This window comes from Meriones unguiculatus, assembly GCF_030254825.1.
Source record: "Meriones unguiculatus strain TT.TT164.6M chromosome Y unlocalized genomic scaffold, Bangor_MerUng_6.1 ChrY_unordered_Scaffold_35, whole genome shotgun sequence".
Lineage (NCBI taxonomy): Eukaryota > Metazoa > Chordata > Mammalia > Rodentia > Muridae > Meriones > Meriones unguiculatus.
The window spans coordinates 1528443-1551248 of NW_026843712.1; the positions used below are offsets into that span (position 1 = coordinate 1528443).

Below are 22806 nucleotides of genomic sequence, written 5' to 3' on the forward strand. Positions count from 1 at the left end.
GCCAGACTGATCTACATAGTCAGTTCCAGGCGAACTAGGGCTATGTAGTAAGACCATGTCTTTTAAAAAAAGGATTAAATAGTGGAAGTAAAAATAAGTAAAATATCAGGAGTGGTGGTATAGGCCTTTAATCCCAATACTTGGGGCAGTAGAGGCAGGGAGATCTCTGTGAATTCAAGACCCAGCCTGGTCTACAAAGTAAATCCAGGACAGCCAACACTACACAGGAAATCCCTGACTCAAAATAACAGAACAAACAAACAAAAGAGAAGGAACACCTACTATTTGAGTGAAATGTATATTATCTGATGTTCATACTCAAGAATGCACATTATAATCTTTTTATTCTTTTTAACCTACTCTTGAGTTTATAATCAGGAAGGGAATAAGAATCTAAAAGGTGACCTTTGTAGTTAAGGAACAAGGACTATTACCATTATAGGTTGCACTATTTTTCACAATTAGTTCCAAATGCTCTCTGAATTCTTCCCGAGATGAATAGAGGCATTTGTGCACATTTTCTCGGAGTGTCTGTAGATCCATTGGAAAAGGGATGATTTTGTAGTAGTCCTTTACAATCTTTGCATTAACTGGAGTATGGAAAGGGTATGTCTGTGGAAACAAATGTACCAGCACCATTTGTGAGCAAAGAACACTTGACAGAGCCAATTATATCATTCTGGTTTACAAACTTGCAAAGGGATTTTTTCAGAGTCTGCTTATTTCATTAAACCATTATTTTTCTTTTCCTCTTTTCTTTGGTTTTTGAGAGTGGAATTTTCTGTTTAGCCATGGCTGTCCTAAAACTAGCTCTGTAGACTGGCCACAGAGACTAATAGAGACCTGACTGCCTCTGCCTCCCAAGTGCTAGGATTATAGGTATGCACTATCACACTTGGCAAGATATTGAATTCTTTGGATCCAGAGTTATAGGTGGCTGTGAGCCACCCAATGTGGGTGCTGGGAACCAAGCATGGTCTTCAGCAAGTATGTATTCTGTTTTTAAAAATATTTTTGATATATTTCATTGTTGTCTGTGGATCAGTGTTGTGCCTACATGTAGATCTGTGAACCACATATATGCCTGGTACCTGAAGAGTAGGTGAGCTTCTATGTGGGTGTTAGGAACCAAACCTGGGTCCTTTGCAACAACAACTGCTCTTAATCACTAAGACAATTATCCAGTCCCAGCAATATGTCTTTCTAACCTCTGAACTGACTTTCTAACTCCTTATATGTTAGACACTTATGGAATGCAAAAATTGTTTAAGACTGGAGAGATGGCTCAGTGGTTTGTAATAGCACAACATAGTCTTCCAGAGGACTTAAGTTTGGTTCCAAGTTCCCATGTCTAAGGACTCACAATCTCCTGTAACTTTGATTCCAGGTGATCCAAAGTCTCTGGTCTTCAAGGACACTTGCATATGCATACAGAGATATACACGTATTACATAATTAAAAAAATATTCTTGCTACTTCAATACCCAGATATTTGACTTCACATGTCTATCACAAAAATGAATGGAAACTAGAATAAATTATATATAGGAGTTTCAGATACACAAGTACACAAACTATTTCTATGTAAAAAAAAAGAAAGAAAGAAAAGAAAGATGCACACACACAAAAAAACACAAAGGGTCTTGGTTTTCCTAGTTTATACATCTAAGGTAATGAACTCACATTGGGAAGCTCTCTCATGTCATTAATGATAGACTCTAGGATAGAAGACAGTGTCACCATAGGATCTGTCTGTCGTCGGTGGATGGATTTCTGAGGTTTCTAGAAAAAAAAATCAGAATGCTTTAGATAGACCAAAAATATTCCCAACATTTTTCAAATATACTGATACATTTTAGAAATCTTCAATAAGGCTAGATTTGTATGGTTTAAGCCTATAATCCCAGCAGCTGGAAGGCAAAGATGGGAGGACTGCAAGTTCAAGACCAGCCCACACTACACAGTAAAGTTACAGGCCAGCCTGGAATAGAGAAAAACCCAATCTCAAAAGCAAAGTTGAGCTGGGTAATAAGCTGGAGAGATGGCTCAATGGTTAAAAATCCATGTTGCCTTTGCAGAGGACCTGGAGTCAATTCCCAGCACCCACAGAGTGGTTTACAACTAACTCTACAGTGTACCAACTTCTGGGATCTGCTGGCACCAGGCATGCATGTAGCACACTTATACACATGCAAGCAAAGCACTCATGCACAGCAAAAAAAATGGGGCAGCCAATAAGATGGCTCAGTGGGTAATGACACTTGTCAACAACATATTAAACATAATTTGATCTCTAGATTCCACGTAAAAAGGATGGTGCCTGCCAACACTAAGCAAGCAGAGGCAGGCAGATTTCTGAGTTCAAGACCAGGTGGTCTACAGAGTAAGTTCCATGAAAGTCCCAAGGCTACACAGAAAAACCCTGTCTCAAAAAACAATAAATGAATTTTAGTAAGTTATATTATGAATAGTACACTCAATTCTCAAGGAATAGACAGAGAACACAGGACACTAAAAGAGCCATGTCACAGAAGGCTGGGGAATCAAAGAGAACCCATCAGAGAAGAAGAAAATGCAGATACTCACATTCAAATAGTCACAGTAAATAGTGGATGCAAGCTCACGCTTTTTCTTGGGAGGAAGTTGCTTTTTAGGGAACTTCAGGACCAGAGATTTTCTGCGAACTTCATGCACACTGAAATCAACAACATTGTCATACCATTTAATTTACAGTAGTTCTCATAAATAAGGGTGGAGGGATGGTTCAATGGCTAAATGTACTTGCTATTCCAACATAGAGGACCCTGGTTCAGCTATATTGTAGCTCACAACTACATTAGCTCCAGTTCTTCTATGTATACCCAGCCCACATAATGGTGCACTAATATACATGTAATGCAAAACATTCACACACATGAAATGAATCATATAACTCAAAACACATTTTTATAGTTCCCAGCAACAAAGGAACTACAAGATCCAAAGTACTTTTGGAAAGATCCAAGGTACCTAAGTATGAACTCAGGATGGTAAAAGTCAAAGAAAGCAAAGGTCAAACATTCATCTTCTAAGGCTCAGATTACACAGGGCCTGGGGACCTCCAAATTAATAGAGAACTAAGCAAATCACAATTTTGCCTCAGTTTCCTTTATAGAAAATGAGGACACCAGGCTAAAAGTGCTTCAAAACTCCACGCGGTTCTAATATTCTATCTTGCTGCTCAGAAGCTAGAGCATTTGACTCATTCAGAACATAAATGAGTCTGGACATGATGGTGTACCAGGGTGGCAGAGGCAGGAGGACCTCAGTGAGTTTGAGGCTACCCTGACCTACAAAAAAATTACTGGAGAGCCAGTTCTGTGCTGCAAGATCTCATTCAAAAAAAAGAAAGCCAAACCAACATAAATAAACCCAACATAAATGAAAAAGAAGTGTGCCTGTAGTCCTAGGAAAGAAACAAAGGAGAAATGAAAGAAAAGGAGAGAGGGGGTAAAAAGGTAGGTAAAGGAAAACAAAAAGACAGAAAGGGAAAGAAGGATTTTTTTTGTATTTTTTAATTACATTTATTCACTTTGTATCCCCCTGTAGCTCCCTCCCTCCTTCCCTCCCAATCCCATCCTCCCTTCCCCTTCTCCATCCATGACCCTCCCCAAGACCACTGAGGGGGAGGACTTTTTCTCCTTCCTTTCGATCCTAGTCTATCAAGTCTCATCAGGAGTAGCTGCATTGTCTTCCTCTGTGACCAAGTAAGGTGCTCCCCATCACAGGTAGGTGATCAAAGAGCAGCCCAAACAGTTCATGTCATGGACAGTACCTCTTCCCATTACTATGGAACCCCCTTGGACACCAAACTGCCATGGTCTACATATGTGCAGAGGTTTTATATTAGCTCATGAATGATCCTTGGTTTGGGTATCAGTCTCAGAGAAGACGCCTGTGCCAGACATTTTGGTTCTGTTAGTCTCCTTGTGGAACACCTGTCATCTCCAGGTCTTACTATCTTCCCCCTTTTTTCATAAGATTCCCTGCACTATGCCCAAAGTTTGGCTATAAGTCTCAGCATCTGCTTTGATACCCTACAGGGTAGAGCCTTTCAGAGGCCCTTTGTGGTATGCTCCTGTCCTGTTCCCTGTTCTCTCCCTCCTCCAATGTCCACCCTTTTTGCCTTTCTGAATGTGTATTGAGCATCTTAGCTAGAGTCTTTGTTCTTGATTAGTTTCTTTAGATATATCAATTTTAGTATGTTTATCTTTTATTATATAATTAATATTCACTTATGAGTGAGTATATACCCCGTGAGTCTTTCTGCTTCTGGGATACCTCACCAAGGATGATCTTTTCCAGTTCCCACCATTTACAGGCAAATTTCATGATTTCCTTGTTTTTTATTGCTGAGTAATATTCCATTGTGTAGATGTACCACAATTTTTATATCCATTTCTCAATGAGGGGGATCTGGGTTGTTTCCAGCTTCTGGCTATTGAAAGTAAAGCTGCTAAGAACATGGTTGAGCAAATGTCATTATTGTATACTTGAGCATCTTTTGGATATATGCCTAGGAGTGGAATGGCTGGGTTTTGAGGTAGCATTATTCTTATTTGTCTGAGAAAGCACCAGATTGATTTCAAACTGGTTGTAAAATTTTACATTCCCACCAGCAGTGGAGTAGGGTTCTCCTTTCTCCACATCCACTTTAGCATGTGTTATCACTTGAGTTTTTGATCTTACTCATTCTGATGGGTGTAAGGTGAAATCTCAGGGTTGTTTCTATTTGCATTTCCCTGATGACTTAGGAAATTAAGCATTTCTTTAAGTGTTTCTCTGTGATTCAATATTCCTCTATTGAGAATTCTCTGTTTAGCTCTGTATACCATTTTTAATTGGATTAATGGAGTTGTTGCTGTTTAACTTCTTAATTTCTTTACATATTCTGGATATTAGCCCTCTGTCAGATATAGGGTTGGTGAAGATCCTTTCCCAATCTGTAGTCACTCATTTTTTTCTGAGGACAGTGTCCTTTGCTCTACAGAAGCTTTTCAGTTTCATGAACTCCCATTTATTGATTGTTGATCTTAGAGCCTGTGCTGCTGTTGTTCTGTCCAGAAAGTTGTCTCCTGTGCCAATAAGTTCACAGCTTTTCCCCACTTTTTCCTCAGGTTTATTATGTCAAGTTTTATATTGAGGTCTTTGATCCACTTGGACTTTAGTTTTGTACAGGGTGGCAATTAAAGGAGATCAAGGGGATACAAATTGGAAAGAAAGAAATCAAAGTATCACTATTTGAACATTATATGATAGTATACCTGAGTGACCCCATAAATTCTACCAGGGAACTACTACAGCTGATAAACATCTTCAGACAAGTGGCTGCATACAAAATCAACTCAAAGAAATCAGTAGCTCTACTGTATAATAAAGAAAAACAAAAGGCTGAGAAAGAAATTAGGGAAATGACACCCTTCACAATAGCCACAAAGGACATAAAATACCTTGGTGTAACCCTAACCAAGCAAGTCAAAGACTTGTTTGAAAAAGTTTCAATCTCTGAAGAAAGAATTAGAAGAAGATATGAGAAGATGGAAAGAAAGATCTCCCATGTTCATGGCTTGGAAGGATTAACATATTAAAAATGGCCATCTTACCAAAAGCAATTTACAGATTCAATGCAATTCCCATCAAATTACCAACACAATTCTTTCCAGACCTGGAAAGAAAAATTCTCAACTTCACATGGAATAACAAGAAACCAAGAATTGCTAAAACAATCCTCTCCAATAAAAGACCATCTGGAGGTCTTTTATTGAGATCCCTGATCTCAAGCTGTACTGTAGAGAAACAGTAAAAAAAACTGCATGTTAATGGCAAAGAAACAGTATGGTGGATCTATGGAATTGAATAGAAGACCCACCCCCCCCACTTATGGACACCTAATTTTTTACAAAGTTGCCAAAACTATATAATGGAAAAAAAGATATCATCTTCAACAAATGTTGCTGGTCTAACTGGATGTAGAAAATGCAAATAGATCCATGCTATGTCTCTGTAAAAACTAAAAGCCAAGCGGATCAAAGACCTCAATATAAAAATAGACACACTAAACCTCTTAGAAAAAAAAGTGGGAAAAAGCTTTGAACTCGCTGGCACAGGAGACAACTTCCTGAACAGAACACCAATAGCACGAGCTCTAAAATCAATAATTAATAAATGGGACCTCATGAAACTGAAAACCTTCTGTAAAGCAAAGGACACTGTCATCAGAACCAAACAACACTCTCCAGATCAGGAAAGGATCTTCACCAACCCTATATTTAACAGAGGACTAACATCAAGAAGATATTAAAAAAAAAACTTAAGATTAAACAGCAACAAATAAAGTAACCCAATAAAAAAATAGGGTACACAACTAAACAGAGAATTCTCAATATAGGAACATCAAATAGCAGCTCTTTTAAAAACGTTTAAAATCCTTAGTCATCAGGAAAATTCAAACCAAAATGACCCTCATATTTCACTTAACACCCATCAGAATGGCTAAGATAAAAAACTCAAAACTCAAGTGACAACACATGCTAGAGAGGATGTGGACTAAGAGGAACCCTACTCCATTGCTGGTGGGAATGTAAAATTTTTCAACCAGTTTGGAAATAATCTGATGCTTTCTCAGACAAATAGGAATAGTGCTACCCCAAGACCCAGCCATACCACTCCTAGGCATATATCCAAAAGATACTCAAGTAGATACAACAAGGGCATTTGCTCAACCATGTTTATAGCAGCTTTATTCATAATAGCCAGAAGCTGGAAACAACCCAGATGTCCCTCAATTGAGGAACGGATACAGAAATTGTGGTACATTTACACAGTGGAATACTACTCAGCAATAAAACAAAAACAAAAAACAAGGAAATTATATTTGCAGACAAATGGTGGGATCTAGAAAAGATCAACCTGAGTGAGGTATCCCAGAAGCAGAAAGACTCACATGGTATATACTCACTTGTAAGTGGATATTAGACATACAATATAGGATAATCACACTAAAATCTTTACACCTAAGGAAGCTAGTATAGAAAGAGGACCCTGGGTAAGATGCTTAAACTTCATTCAGAAAGGCAAATGAGATGGACATCAGAAGAAGGAGAAAACAGGGAACTGGACAGAAGCCTACGACAGAGGGCCTCTAAAAGACTCCACCCAGCAGGGTATCAAAACATAGGCTGAGATGCATAACCAACCTTTGGGAAGAGTGAAGGGAATCTTATGAAAGAAGGAAGAGATTAAAAAAAAAACTTTAGGGAACAGGAGCTCCACAAAAAGAGCAACAGAACCAAAAATATGGGCACAGGGGTCTTTTCCGAGACTGATACTCCAAACAATGACCATGTATGGAGATAACTTAGAACCCTGCACAGAATTAGCCCAAGGCAGCTCAGTATCCAAGAGGGTTCCCCAATAATACAACCATGGACCATCTCTGACATGAATTCATGGGCTGGCTTTTTGATCACCTCCATCTGAGGAGGGAGCAGCCATACATACTACAGAGGAAGACAAAGAAGCCAGTCCTGAGGAGAATTGATAGACTAAAGTTAGATGGAAGGGATGAGGACCACCACTATCTTTGGAATGAGGGAGGGGCACAGAAAAAAAAAGAAGGAGGAAAGGTGGGATTGGAGAAGATGAAGGAGGGAACTACAGCTGGGATATAATGTGAATAAACTGTTATTATGAATAAATAAATATTACAAATCAATCAATCAATAAATAAATAAGGGAAAAAAATAAAAAAAAATGAAACTAGAAAAGCATAGCATGAACAAGGTAAGTAGTAAGTGCTAATAATCACTTAGTTTAATTTCCAGGAAAAATTACATCACTGATGATAATCCAAAACTTCCATAACCCCTAGTTCCACTTCAAATAACAATCACATCACATTTACAACTATCAACCATCACCATCAACCTTGAACATATCTTCACTACAGCACTTTCTGCCTGCTGTCCCTTACCTCTCAATGAGCTGTTTTCCCAAAATGATCTTGGTCCCTTCAACCTTTATAAGTTCTTCATTATCATTATGAATGACTGCCTTTTCCAGCTCCTCTTCCTGTTCCTCTGTCATGCCGACAGGGGTAGAAGATGGAGCATTTGTTTGATAATAAAGAGGACAGAATTTATTTGTCCTCATGTGCCCAATGGTACCACATGCCCCACATTTCAGCTGCAAAAGAAAAAATATCAACATGTTAAATGTAAATAGGGTAAAACTTGTCAAAACTAGTAGGAAATATATATGCAGGAGTGGAGAAACAAGAATAGTCATGATAAATTTTTGGAGGGGGCATGATCAAGACAGGGTTTCTCTGTGCAATTCTGGCTGTCCTGGACTCACTCCAGAGACCAGCTTGGCTTCTTGAACTCTAGGAGACATGTACCTCTGCCTCCAGAATGCTAGGATTAAATAATCTCACCTGCTACCTTCCGGTGAACAAAGAACATTTTATAAAAAATGGTTTGGAAAGGTTAAGGTCACAAAGCTATTAAGTAGCAGAACCAGACCCAGGTCTTCTGTATCCAGATTCACAGTTCTTTCCAATTGTAACAGTTCCCTTATCTTATAGTATACATTATGTAACAGTACATGGAATCTTTAACCTAAGTGGTAAAAAAACAGCATGGATCTATGTATTCTTGTCCTTTTCTAACTCTGTTCCTAAGGCATGTTTTATATGTATGTGAAGTGGTGTGTGCACAAGCCTGTGTACTGAGGACAGAAGGGAGGTGTTAGATCCCTTGAAGCTGGAGTTACAGGTGTTCATCAGCCAAACAACAAAAGTGCTAAGATCCAAACCCCAGTCCTTGATACAATAAGCACTCTTAACCTCTGAGCCCTGTCTCTAGCCTCTTCTTTTAATGAGCTGCCATGTTAGAAAGGATTTTGAGGTTGGGTAAAGAGCTTAGCAGTAGAGCACTTGGCTAATACACATTAGGTCCTCTGTCTGATGCCCAATAACAAAGATAAATGAATATAAATAAAATTTACCAAAGATAGTCAACTCCTACAGAAAAGTGTGTTTTTGTGTGTATGTTTTCTCCCCAAGGTCTGATGAAGCCCAGAGGAGCTCAGACTTGCTATGCTGTTTGTTCCTGAATCCTCCTGTTTCAGCTTCCCTAGTGCTGAGAATGCAGGTGTTGTTAGAAGTATATTATCAAATAATATAATCCAGCACCCCACAAGGTTGCTTTCATTTCTGGTAAGCAAATATGACAAAAGCTGAGGGAAAAGGTATGCTTTCTTTCTTTGCTTTGTTAGCTGTGGTCATATCATGAAACATTTCTCTCCTTTTTCTTTTCTTTTTGAGACAGGGACTCTCTGTGTTTCAAACTCACAATCCTGCCTCTGCCTATCAAGTGCTAGGATTACAGTGAGTCTACCACACCTGACTAGAGAATACTAACATTTGTTGTTGTTGTTGTTTTCAAGACAGGGTTTTCTCAGTATAACTGCCCTGGTTGTGCTGGAAGTTGCACAGCCAGTGCAGTGATTGCTTTGAAAATCGGGCTGGCTTCATACTCAGACATTTGCCTCCCTCTGACAAGTGCTGAGATTAAAGATATGTGCCAAAAGGCTGCCCACTCTCTATTTAACTCTCCAACATAGTACTTGAAGTCCTAGCTAAAGCATTAGGACAACCAAAGGAGATGGCAGGGATATAAATTGGAAAGGAGGAAGCCAAAGTATCAATATTTGCAGATGATAGTATATGAGCAACCACAAAATTCAACCAGAGAGCTCCTTCAGCTAATAAAAAACTTCAGCAAAGCGGCTGGATCCAAACAAACAAACAAACAAACAAACAAAAACTAAGAAGCCCTCCTATATCTCACAGACAAAAGAGATGAGAAAGAAATCAGAGAATCAACACCATTCATCAAGCAAGTAAAAGACTTGAGGAAAACTTCCAGTCTCTAAGGAAAGAAATTAAAGAAGATATCAGAAGATAGAAAGATTTCCTGTGCTAACGGATTGGTAGGATTAATATAGTGAAAATGGCTATCCTGCCTAAATTAATCTACAGATTCAATGCAATTCCCAAAAAATTAACAATACAATTCTTTACAGACCTTGCAAGAAAAATTCTCAAATTCATATGGAAAAACCAAAATAACAGAATTTTCAAAGTGATCCTGTACAACGACAGATCATCTGGAGGTATCTCTATCCCTGATCTCAAGCTGAACTACAGAGCAATAGTAAATAAAAACTGCATGGTACTGACATAGAAAGAGAACCGTGAATAAATAGAGTCGAATAGGACCCAGGGCACTTAATTTTTTACAAAGATGCCAAAACCATACAATGGAAAAAAGACAGCATCTTTAACAAATGGTGCTGGTCCAACTGGATGTCTACACATAGAAAAATGCTCAGTAGGCAAGTGTGTTCCCTAGTGAGGGGAACAAGGACTATTTCAGATATGAACTTAATGGCTGGCTCTTTGACCCTACCCCCACCCCAGGAAGGAGCAGCCTTGCTAGGCCACAGAGGAGAACATTTCAGCCAGTCTGGAAGATACCTGATAAACTAGGGTTAGATGGAAGGGGAAAAGGAGCTCCCCTATCAGTGGACTTGGAAAGAAGCAGGGAGAAGATGAGGGAGTGAGGGTGAGATTAGAAGGGAATGAGGGAGGGGCAATGGCTGGGATACAAAATAAATAACCTGTGATTAATATTAAAAAATAAAAATGACTGGTTATTCAGGGGCAGGTGCAATTGGCTGGCTCTGGGGCCCACACCTCAGGCCAGAGAAACTGAGCTGAAGGATCCTGCGGCTCCTCAGTATATCATTAGAAAATATTTTCTGACTGTGTCTGAGGAACAGGACAGCAGTGTTGGCACAGTGACCAGGAGACTGAACCCAGGGACCAAAAACAGCAGCATTCCTGATTGCCAAGTGAGAGGAAAGGCTACAGTATGGAAATTAATTGGGACCGACCTCAGGTCACCCAGTCAATACCTGGAAAAGGTCCTGGGGACCACAGGCGCACCCACCGCCTGAGATTGACGCACACAGCCTCCTGCGGCATCCCCAGCCTCCATCCAGGACTGGGACACACAGCCTCTGGCCCAGAGTGAAGCGCCAAGCCTCCGACCCAGAGCAGAGCCCTTAGGTGCCAGCCCAGAGAGGCATGTACAGCCTCTGGCCCAGAAGGGGACACACACTACCAGCCCAGATCAGAGCATAGAGCTGGACTAGAGCAGCACCCTCAGCCGTCATCCCAGACCCAGGTGCACAGCTTCCGGACCAGAGCAGCGCCTGCAGACGCCATCCCAGACAGGGACACACAGCTTCTGGCCCAGAGTGAGGTGGCCAGCCTCCAGACCAGAGAGGAGCCCTCAGATGCCAGCCTAGAGAGGAGTGCACAGCCTCCAGATTAGAACAGTGCTCCCAGGTGCCAACTCAACCGAGGCACTCACTCCAGGCCCAGAGAGGAGCACTCAGCCTCTGGCCCAGAGGCTTGCTGGGCGCTCCTCACACTTTCCTGAACAGAACTGTGTGTCCCAGGATACCAGACTGAGTTTCCCTGTTGAGAGAAAACCCCACAGCTAGGGAATCAGCAGGTTCTTCAAGAGGGCTGTACCTGGAAAACTGTAACAATAGCAGCAGCTCACTAAATTCAGAACGAGAAACCCAGCAGCAGGGCAGCTGTCTTGAGAACTTCTACAGGTAAGAGGAGAGCCCCCGTGACTAATAAAGACTACAGCTACTACTCAGGTCTATACACCTGAGGTGAGCAGTGGCAATTCCTGTGAAACACTGGCCATACAGTGACCATAACCAAAAAGCAGAGGAGGCCTCCTTCAAGAAAAATCATCTTCCAACAAAAGGGATTCTCCCTACCTCAGGACTCCAGGAAGCACAGAAACTAAGAGGCAACACCTAAAACAGCCCAATGGGTAGAGGTTAGCCTAAAAGCCCAACCAACAAAAAACAGAGCAATATGGCATCTCCAGAACCCAGCTATCCAGGGGCAAGCAGCCCTGGGCAACGCAGCATAACAGAAAATCAAGAAGATGACCTAACATCTATGCTGATGAAGAGGATAATAGAGGAAACAAATAAAATACGTAAAGAAATAGAGGAAGATAAAAACAAACAGATCATGGCTATCCATAAAGAAATGGAGGAAGCTAAAGACAAGCAGATTATGGCCATCCATGAAGAAATACATACGGGAAGATGCAGCCAAACATTTTGCGGCCTTCAGAGAAGAAATAATTAAATCACTGAAAGAAGTAAAAGAAACAAAGTTGAAGGAATTAAAAGAAAAACAGGAAAATACAAACAGACAGGTGAAGGAAATAAACAAAAAACTCAAGATCTGAAGTTAGAACTGGAAAAATTAAAGAAAACACAAATGGAGGAAATAATGGAGAGGAAGAATTTAGGGACAAAAACAGGAACTACAGAGGTAAGCATAACCCACAGACTACAAGAGATGGAAGAAAGCATCTCAGGTATGGAAGATACAATGGAAGAAATTGAAATCGATGTATCTGTCAAAGAAAATGTTCAATCTAAAAAATTCCTTACACAATTTTGTTTCTGCTATTTTTGTTTTTATAATTTCTCTAGTTTTGAGGATATTTCAAATAAAAAAGATTTTTGAAGTATGCCCCTGAGCCAGCAGTAACATTTCTAATGATTATTTAATGTATTCTATTTAAGAACAAAAAAAAAAAAAAAAAAAAAAAATGGGTGCAGTGGGTTTTAGAAAGAGCTTAAGCTAAAAAGGTTCTAATTTACATTCTTGATGCTTAGAAGACTAATCTTTGGTTCATTCAAAATTCCTTTTTATGGAACCCTTCGTCATTAAATACAGAGTACAATGAAAAAAAAATTCCTGACACAGACCGACCAAGAAATACAAGACAATATGAAAAGACAAAACCTAAGAATAACAGGAATAGAGGAAAAAGAAGATTCCCTTCTTCAAGGCCCAGGAAATATTTTCAACAAAATCATTGAAGAAAATTTCCCCAAGTTAAAGGAGAGACCAATAAGAATACAAGAGGCCTGCAGAAACCCAACAAATTTGATCAGAAATAATAATCAAAATAATAATCAAAACAGTAAGTATACAGAAAAAAGAAAAAATACTAAAAGTTGCAAGGGAAAAAGGCCAAGTAACATATAATGGCAAACCTATTAGAATCACACCTAACTTTTCAACAGAGACTATGAAAGCCAGAAGGGCCTGGACAGATATCATGCAGACCCTTAGAGAACACAGATGCTAGCTCAGGCTACTTTACCCCGTAAAACTCTCAGACCTCATAGACTGAGAAAACAAGATAGTCAATGACAAAAACAAATTTCAACAATACCTACACACAAATCCAGCAATACAGAAGACAGTGAAAGGGAAAATACAACCCAAGAAAACTAGCTACTTTCAAGAAAACACAAAAATAATTAACCTTACTACAGTAAAACAAAAAGCAACCAAGCATACAACCTTATGACCACAGCCAACATCAAAATGAAAGAATCTAACAGCCACTTGTTATTAATCTCTCTCAACATCAATGGACTTAACTCTCCAATAAGAAGACACGGACTAACAGATTGGATACATAAACAAAATCCAGCAATCTGTTGCATACAAGAAACACACCCTAAGGCACAAAGATAGACTTTATCTGAGGGTAAAGGGTTAGAAGATGACTTTCCAAGCAAATGGACCCAAGAAGCAAGCAGGAGTAGCCATTCTAATATCTGATAAAATAGACTTTCAACCAAAATTAATAAAAAGAGATGGGGAAGGACATTTCATACACATCAAGGGAAAATTCCACCATGAAGACATCACAATCCTGAACATCTATGCCCCAAATACAAGAGCACCCACATTTGTAACATTGTAACACAAAAGAAACATTGATAAAACTTAAACCACACATAGATCTCCACCATTAAGAGTGGGAGACTTCAACACCCCACTCTCAACAAAGAACAGGTCAACAAAAAAAAAAATTTAAACAAAGAAACAATGTCTCTAACAGAGGTCATGAATCAAATAGACCTAACAGACATTTACAGAACTTTACACCCAAACACAAAAGAATTTACCTTCTTCTCAGCACCTCCTGGAACTTTCTCCAAAATAGACCATATATTTTGTCACAAAGCAAGCCTCAACAGATACAAGAAGATTGAAATACTCTCTTGTATCCTGTCTGATCACCATGGAATAAAGCTGGACCTAAACAACAGAAAGCAAAAAGCCTACACACACATGGAAACTGAACAACTTGTTACTAAATGACAGCTGGGTCAGGAAAGAAATAAAGAAATTACAGTCTTCCTAGAACTCAATGAAAATGAAGACACAACATACCCAAACATACCCAAACATACACAATGAAAGCAGTGCTAAGAGGAAAGTTCATAGCACTAAGTGCCTTCAAGAAGAAATCAAGACAGCTCATTCAAGCCACTTAATGGCACACTTAAAAATACTAGAAAAAGAAGAAGCAGACACACCAAAAAGGAGTAGACGGCTGGAAATAATCAAACTCAGGGCCAAAATCAATCATTTAGAAACAAATAAAACAATTCAAAGAATCAATGAAACCAAGAGCTGGTTCTTTGAGAAAATCAACAAGATAGGCAAACCCTTAGCTACACTAACTAAAAGGCAGAAAGACACCACGTCTACTTACTTTTAAGTCAGGACGTTCCTTCATTTTTTTGGGCTTTTTTGAAGGAGGACCCTTCAGCTTCTCCTTTTCCTGGTTTCGTTTAAGTCTTCTCAATTGCTCTTGAATCCTGCGGCGTTCTTTTTGCATCTCTTCTCGATGTTGCTCATCAAAAAGGGCAAATTTCTGACTGAAGAACAGGAAAAATACAGGAGTGTAAGTAACCTAAATTAAGATAAGTATCCTGAAAGCTACTATCACAGAATGTATGTAATTCACCCACTACAGTGAGATAAACTTCCTCTTCCTTGGTAGTCAGTCCCCCACATATATTAAGTAACATTTCTCAGTCTATGTCCTGAATAACAGGTAATGATTTGCTGGTGATTTTTGAGACACTGTTTGCAATCCAGACTGGTCTAGAATCCCTGCTCCTTCTGTCAAATCCCCCATTGTAGGAATGACTTTTGCAAGACAGCCACAATCCAAACGTAGCCAACCTGGATATTTTCCCAGTAATCTGGCTCTGGTCAAATCCAAAGATCTAAAGACAAGAAGGTCCTGCTTAACAGCAGATTTCCAGGGATAATTGTGTATATTCCTATCACTACAGCTCACATACATAGTGTGTCTTCATCATCATTTTCCATGTCACACTCAAAAGCAACACAACAAAAACTCACATGAATTCTTCATCTTTTGTGTTCCGTATGTGCATATAAGCATCAATAACAGCTGGTTTTCGGACTGTCTCACAACGAACATACTCTTTCCCCTCTTCATCTCGAAATGTTCGATAAATCTTGAGACAGCGGCCAGTGGCAGAAGGGTTAAGGTTAGTTACGGAAGCTGTATAATCATCTCTGTGATTATTTCCTGATGATGCTGAACCTGCTGATGCAAAGTGAAAAAAATATTTTTAATTTCCCATATGAAAGGGGAAGAAGGAAGAGATTGGAAGGGGAGGAGGGAGGGAACTAGAGGGGGGATACAAAGTAAATAAAGTGTAATTAAAGATAAAATAAAATTAAAAAAAACCAGAAGATTGTTCAAGGTTCCTGAAAAAACTGCATTGAGAAGAACAAAAAAAAAAAAAAAAATCAGAAAGAAGGAGAGGAAGACCTCTCCTATCAGTGGACTTGGGAGAGGCATGCATGCAGAAAGGGGGGGAGGGTGGGACCGGGAGGGGAGGAGTGAGGGGCTTATGGGGGGAGATACAAAAGGATAAAGCGTAATTAATAAAAGTTAAATACAAAATTAAAAAAAAAAAGAATAAAATTTAGAAGTAAAAGAAAAAAAATTCCTGTTCACTCAGAGCTCAGGGTCCCACTTCTCTACTGCTGTGTCAGAGAGACTTGGGTCCCAAGTCGATCGCTCCCATAGTAAAGCTCTCAAAAAAAAAAAAAAAATCGACCAAACAAAAAAATTCCCCATAACACCCAAATGACCTCTTCTTGGGGTTGAATGGAGACATTCAGCATGCCATAAAACTACAGTTCTACTAAAAACAGAGTTGTTACTACCTGTAAAAACACACACCTGTATTTGTTCCCCACAGACTGCAGTCTAGTTTGTAGAAATGTAGCCACGTCATTTCCAGGTTTCTATACAATCATTCCCTAATTTGCCTCCAGCTTGGACTCAGTTATACCCAGCAGGTACCCAAGCTCCGTTTTTGACTCTCTTCTTGTCTTAGGAGCCTCCTTACCCAGTAGCATCTGCTGGAGTTCCTTCCGTTCCTGCTCCTCCTGCTCCTGAGATATCTGAGAGCTTGTTTTCTTTTTCTGCAGCATGCTCTCTATGTTCCTTCCCATTTCCTCAAAGTCACTGTCTTCAGCTGAGCTGCTGTCTGTGTCTGTGGATAAGACTTCAGTTGATGACAAAACCCTAGCAAGAGAGGAAAAAAGTTAAAGACCAGGGGAAATATGGAGTGTACAAAGAAGTAGGCTTGAGTAGTAAATTGAGAAATCAACTGTAAAAAATACTCAAAATGGGTATATCTATAAACACATGGAATCTGTAACAGAAAAACTTTGTCTTTCTAGACATTTCACAGATTTGCAAAATTGCAATATCTTTTTCAGAATTCCTGGAGAAGAGCTAGCACCCAGGCTCACAGGCCACTTTTATTAATATTTGAGACTCTCACTGTTGCTCTCCTTCCCTCTACCCCAAGAATGCCTTAAATTGGATAATCCTCCCTGCCTCAAGCACTGCTCAGTTCTCCAGCATACCACAACATTTACATTCATGGATCATGTTAATAGCACATTACTATTCTGTCAACTAAATCACCAGAGGAAAATATGCCTATCACCACACTTAAAACAACTAGGCCACAGGAACTGCTAGAGAACCAAGAGCTCAAGCTTAGCATTTCCTGACATTCAGTGTTCTTACTAAATTACTTTGAAAACAGCAGCTTCAGCAGGTATGGTGGCACATGCCAGCACTTAGGGGACAAAAACAAGTTGACTGCCTAAGGCTTGAAGCCAATGTGGGTTACCTTTAAAGGCTCTGTCTCCAAATGAAAAAAAAAAAAAAAAAAGCTTTAAGAAAAAGTTTTGCCTGGAGGTACATGCATTTAATCCCAGCACTCCGAAGACAAAACTCAAGGTGATGGGTGCAGGGCCAGTTGGGTCTAAACAGAGAGTTCCAGGCCGCAAAAGTTAAATAATGAACCTTCTAATTAAAATAATATTGAGTATTATTATTACTACAGTATTATTACACACAGTGCCTGATATTTCATATACTCAACACCATTTATTTACATTTTGTGGGTGACAAGTTCTTTATACACCGTCTAGTTCATAGCATGGCAGAACATGAATACCTGTAGTCCAGAATTTGGGAGATAGATACGGGAGGATCATCAAATATTTGAAGCCACCCTATCCTACATAGCAGGAAGCTCCAGATCAGCATGGCTACATAGTAAGACCTCATTCCCAAAATAGAAATATAGTACCTGGGATCTGGGAACAGAGTTTAGTGATAAACTATTTGTCTTGCATGTACAAGATCAGTAGTCCGAAAGAAAACACATACAGGAAATCACTGTTTCCAGCTTAAACTTTCTAAACCACTGAATCAACATACTTGTTCTGCAGGTCAAATATGCGCTGACATTCCTCTTTGTAATGTTCTTGATGCTGGGCCATAGAAAACCTTGATCCACGGGCAAATTTGCTCATGGGGCTTTCTCCAGAGCGAGCCTGTTCTGTTGACATTGTGCGTACTACATCAATAACTTCCCAGCGGGACAACTTTTTAATCTGAGAAAAACACAGAGCTACACATAAATAACTCATTCAGGGACATAAAATTACAAACCAGGACCACAGTAGGGACACATAGACAAGAACACAAAACCTAAATGAAGTTAAGAAAGATTTGGTAAAGTATTTAGAATGATATGTATGACATAAAGACCCCAGATGGTTCCTTTCAATACCTTCTTACCGTTTCTCTATCTATAGAAAGCCTCATACTCGGAGTTCCCCTTGTCTATACTCACCTGATCTTCAGGCACACCAAATTTATGAAGAAGTTGCCTGGCATTTTTTAGAGACAGGCAGCGAAGGTCTGCATCTGTTCCTGTGACTGTCTTTTTCACAGGCTGAGGCTTCTTATCATCCTATCTCAAACAAAAAGAAGTGAGAATATGAAGCTGATCTCCCAAGAGTAAGCAACTAGACTGAGATCATTTCATTCAGGGAAATGAACCATTTCCAGGACCTCCACTCTATTTATCTGTATTTCCCAACCCTCATCCCTTCCTCTGTGATTTAAAGAAATTCAAAGACCCTCACCTTCTGCTGTATTGGTTTGTTTGGAATCTTCACATAGGAGAACCCCTCACCACAGCCTGTGGGATCTGCTACTCCAGTCACCTCCAGAAGACATTTGCCCTTCATGGCAGCAATGAAAGCCACTGTAGTATTCCAAGGAGCTGTACGAACCTGAGATAAAGAAAAGGATTCTCAGGGTTGAGGAAAATAATGGTTGATGCCTAGCCACTATCTAAAATGGGTAGAATAACTACCCTGATCCCATTCACAGTTTCCTAAATTATCCAAACATCAACTTAAATATAGCAGCTATCCAATGCTCAGCTCTCTTCTCTGGTACCTGAATCATGGTATTGAAGGGTCAGAGTGCAACTCGGATAAGTACTATGTGGAACAGCGATGTTCTTCAGTCCATTATCCCTAGAACTTCAGTTTTTAGTGTTGTACCCACATTCATAATGCTCATAGTTAGAAGGACAATTGCATTTTATTGTGCTATTATTCAAATGGCTTACTTATTCTGATTTATTTTACAGTAGGGTCTCTACCCCAGTTTGGTCTGTTGGTATAGTGTTCTTTTAAAATGTATACAACTTACTTTTGCTCATTCAAATGTTGCTTTCTCCCCACACACACACACTCTCTCTGGATTCAATCCAGATATTGCAAACTTAAATGCAGGACAAGTTGACTGCTGAACTCTGCCAAGACAGGGTAAGCAAGTCCTAAATAGTTCCTGCTTCACATATATGTATGTCATTTATTCTAAGCCAGAAGGCTTAAGATGATGTTCCAATGTTACAGAAAGTTATGGGTGACTCTTCAGTCAGCAAACTGTCTCCGTCAATTTTTATTTTTTGGAAGCTGCTAACCTGCACTTCCTATTTATTCTAATAACTAATTTTATTCCTTCTCAAGTCTCAAATAGGATTGAAGACCAAATAGTTATAATTAAGCTTGAGTTGTTTAGAAGTTAAAAAATCTTTTCATATAGGTAATGCCAATAAGGATAAAAGTTAATTTAGGTATAGAATTTTAAACTTGTCAAGATAGATAGGATAATCAGATACTTTCTCCTAAGATACCCTCTCCATGTGCTAAATACACATGGACTGGACATTGCACATGTAGATTTTACCTAAGAGTTTTCATAATTATTATTGTATTGAAAGAAAAGGAGCCTTTTATTGGACTTAAAGGGGGAAATGTTGGTATAATGTTCTTTTGAAATGTATACAACTTACCCTTAATAATTCAAATGCTGATTTCTCCCCCCTCCCCCGACATACTCTCTCTGGTTTCACTCTGGATATTGTATTGTGATACTCATTCTAAGCATCCTGTCTCAACTTGTGTATAAGCAGGCCAAAATAAAGCAACTAGACAAAATGTTGAGCAGGGAGAAGCCAGAGGACAGGAAAGAGGGGAGGAGAAAGGCGAGAGGAGAGCAAGAAGAGAAAGCTAGAAAAGAAATCTGGGAAAGACGTGGAGAGATGGACTGGAACTAAGATTTCACAAAAGCAAGTATAATGTGGGAAATCTAAATGTTAGAAAACTGTGAGGGCTTGGAGGTTTAGGATGGAGTAGCTATTGCCCAGACCCAGTCTCTGTGTGGTGATTTAGTTATACAGCTGTTTAGGACTAACAGCACCTATACCAGAAGATATATCCATAGTAAATATTAATAGTCACTTTCAACATTGGTCAGAAACTCCCTATGAATTAGATCTCAAACTTGAATATCTGATCCTCCTGCTTCCAGAGTGAGAGGATTATAGATGTATGCCATTTCACCAGCCCCAAACCTTCTTTTTAAAAGACATAAATAGAAGAACTAGTAAGAGTGAGTGTTTAGGATCAGAGATGGCTCAGTGATTAAAAGCATTTGCTGTAGAATCATAAGGACAGGATACTGGATCCAAGAACCCACATAAAGAACTGTAAAAACCTGTAAATATAGCTCATAGTGATGTATATGATCCCCTCTTAAGATAATGTACACAGGCACACATAAATAAATCTTTAAAAGTCTTCTTTGAATTAAGAAAACCACAGAGCCAGGTGTAGTGACATCTTTAATCTCAGCATTTGGAATCCAGAGGCAAGCAGATATTTGTGAATCCAAGGCCAGTCTGGTCTACATAGTGAATTCCAAAATGGCAAGGACAACAAAAAGAGACCCTGTTGAAAGAAAAATGAAAAAGAAACAAACAAAACAAAACAAACAAACAAAAAAAAACCACCAAAAAAAAACAGAAGAAAAGGAAGAAGGAAGGAAGAAAGGAAAGAAAGAAAGGAAAGAAAGAAAGAGAGAGAGAGAAAGCAAAAAAGAAAAAGAGAGGAACAGAGACACACACACAAACACAGAGAAAGAGAGAGAGAGAAGACAGGCTAGAGAGATGGGTTAGAGATTAGAAAGCTTGCTGATCTTTCAGAGGACCTGGGTTCAGTTCCCAATGCCATGTAAGGTAGCTTACAACCAACTCCACATACAGAGGAACCAATGTCTCTGGTCTTCTATAAGCATCTACATTCACTTACTTATGTGCACACACCCACACACAGACACACATTCATACAATCAAGATTAAAAAAGTGTTTCTGGGCATGGTGGTGTGTCTATACTCTTAATGCTTGGGAGACAATGGTAGGAAGATTTAAAGTTTCTGACCAGACTGGATTACAAAGCACAATTCTGTATAGAAAAAAATAGTAAAGTCTTACTTCATCATCAATCTTCATCTGGATGTCTTCATTTTGTTGCTCAGGAGCAAAAAAGGACTTCTCACTGTAGCCAGCATCCTGAAAGAGGACAATTCTATGCATAAAGTCAACTGAAGAACTTGATTTTTTTCTGAAAACAGTTTTACTGAATATCAAACGTATAAAAAAACAGACCATCTTCATAGGAAACAGATACTGTAATTGCTAATGTATGTGTTACTGTTATGCATCCTTGAGATCCTTGAGCTACTAGAAGATATGCCAAATTCCAAGGAATTTTGATGCACTAGGGAAACAGTTCAATGGTAGAATGCTTGCCTGGCATGTGCAAGGACCTGGGCTCAAACAACAAGTTTGGTTTTTTGGAATCTCGTTTTAAATGATCTATTTTTTTTTTCATTTTATGTGAATTGGTGTTTTACCTGCACATATGTCTGTGTGAAGGTGTTGGATCCTATGGAACTGGAGTTACAGAGAGTTGTGAGCTGCCATTTGGGTCCTGGGTATTGAGCCTGGGTACTCTGGAAGAGCAGCCAGTGCTCTTAACCACTGAGCAATCTCTCCAGGTCTCCCCCCACGACAAAAGTTTCCAAGGAACTTATGTGGACATGGGGATAGTTAGGGCCCATTTAAAAAGTAAACAAACTAAAATCCTAACTACAGAAATTTTCAGTTGCCCTTTTTCTGTTTTGGCTTTGCAGTGATTTCAATGAAAATGTCCTCCATAGGATCGTTATTGGGGGATGTGGCCTTGTTGGAAGAAGTGTCTCAGTGTGGGTGGGCTTGCAGGTCTCAAATGCTCTCTTCCTGTGGCCTGTCAATCTGGATTTGGAACTTCCTTCCATCTCTGTAGCACCAATCTGGCTGCATGCCACTGGGCTTCCTGTCATTGATGATAATGGATTAAACCTCTGAAACTGTAAGATAACCCCAATGTTTTCCTGTGTAAGACAGCAATACAAACCCTAATTAAGACAGATTTATATGATGTGCATCTCTAAACCACACTTCCAGCTATCTTCTCTGCCAACCTGGGAATCAGAGAAGACAGGTCCCGGCTTGTTTTACAGAAGAGATACAACTCAAATGAATAGACTATCATTTTTAAGACAAGGCAGTAACTCCTTCACTGAGCCTCCCACTGACACTTAGCTACACTGTAGCTTTCCTTAGAGTCCATGCTCACAGAAAGTACCTCATGCAGTTTAAATTGTTGACTAACTGGAACTAATCTAGTAGCTATCATGACTACAGTATTCTCTTTTATCTCTTTGAAAAGAAATATGAACATGAGCAGTTCCTATCAGGAAGAGCCTCACCTTTAGTCTCTGCTCTGCAGCTCTCATGCTATAATAAGCACAGCACTGTTCTGGTGATACCATAGCTCTGATCTCCTCTTCCATTGGTAAACGAAAATCAGACTTCAGCACCCACCAGTTTGAATCCATCCCTGGAAAAGATACAGGGAAACTGTTCTGAATCCTAAAGACCCAAAAACAATAGTAGAGTAAACAGACAGTGAACCAAGAAGTGCCCTAGATATGACTAGTCAACAAACACTCTGCTTACATCTTATGTAAGAC

At 39.4% G+C, this 22806-nt stretch overlaps 1 protein-coding gene across 1 annotated transcript in view; it reads right to left on the reverse strand.

Moving 5' to 3' along the window:
- Positions 1-22806, reverse strand: part of LOC110543574 (transcription initiation factor TFIID subunit 1-like) — an 85214-nt gene that overhangs the window by 24410 nt on the left and 37998 nt on the right. The window contains 12 exon segments of the mRNA XM_060376844.1: positions 435-612; positions 1684-1782; positions 2587-2695; positions 8012-8223; positions 14730-14895; positions 15389-15599; positions 16414-16592; positions 17808-17983; positions 18226-18345; positions 18521-18670; positions 21224-21301; positions 22543-22673. Of these exon segments, the coding sequence (XP_060232827.1) occupies positions 435-612; positions 1684-1782; positions 2587-2695; positions 8012-8223; positions 14730-14895; positions 15389-15599; positions 16414-16592; positions 17808-17983; positions 18226-18345; positions 18521-18670; positions 21224-21301; positions 22543-22673 (1809 nt within the window).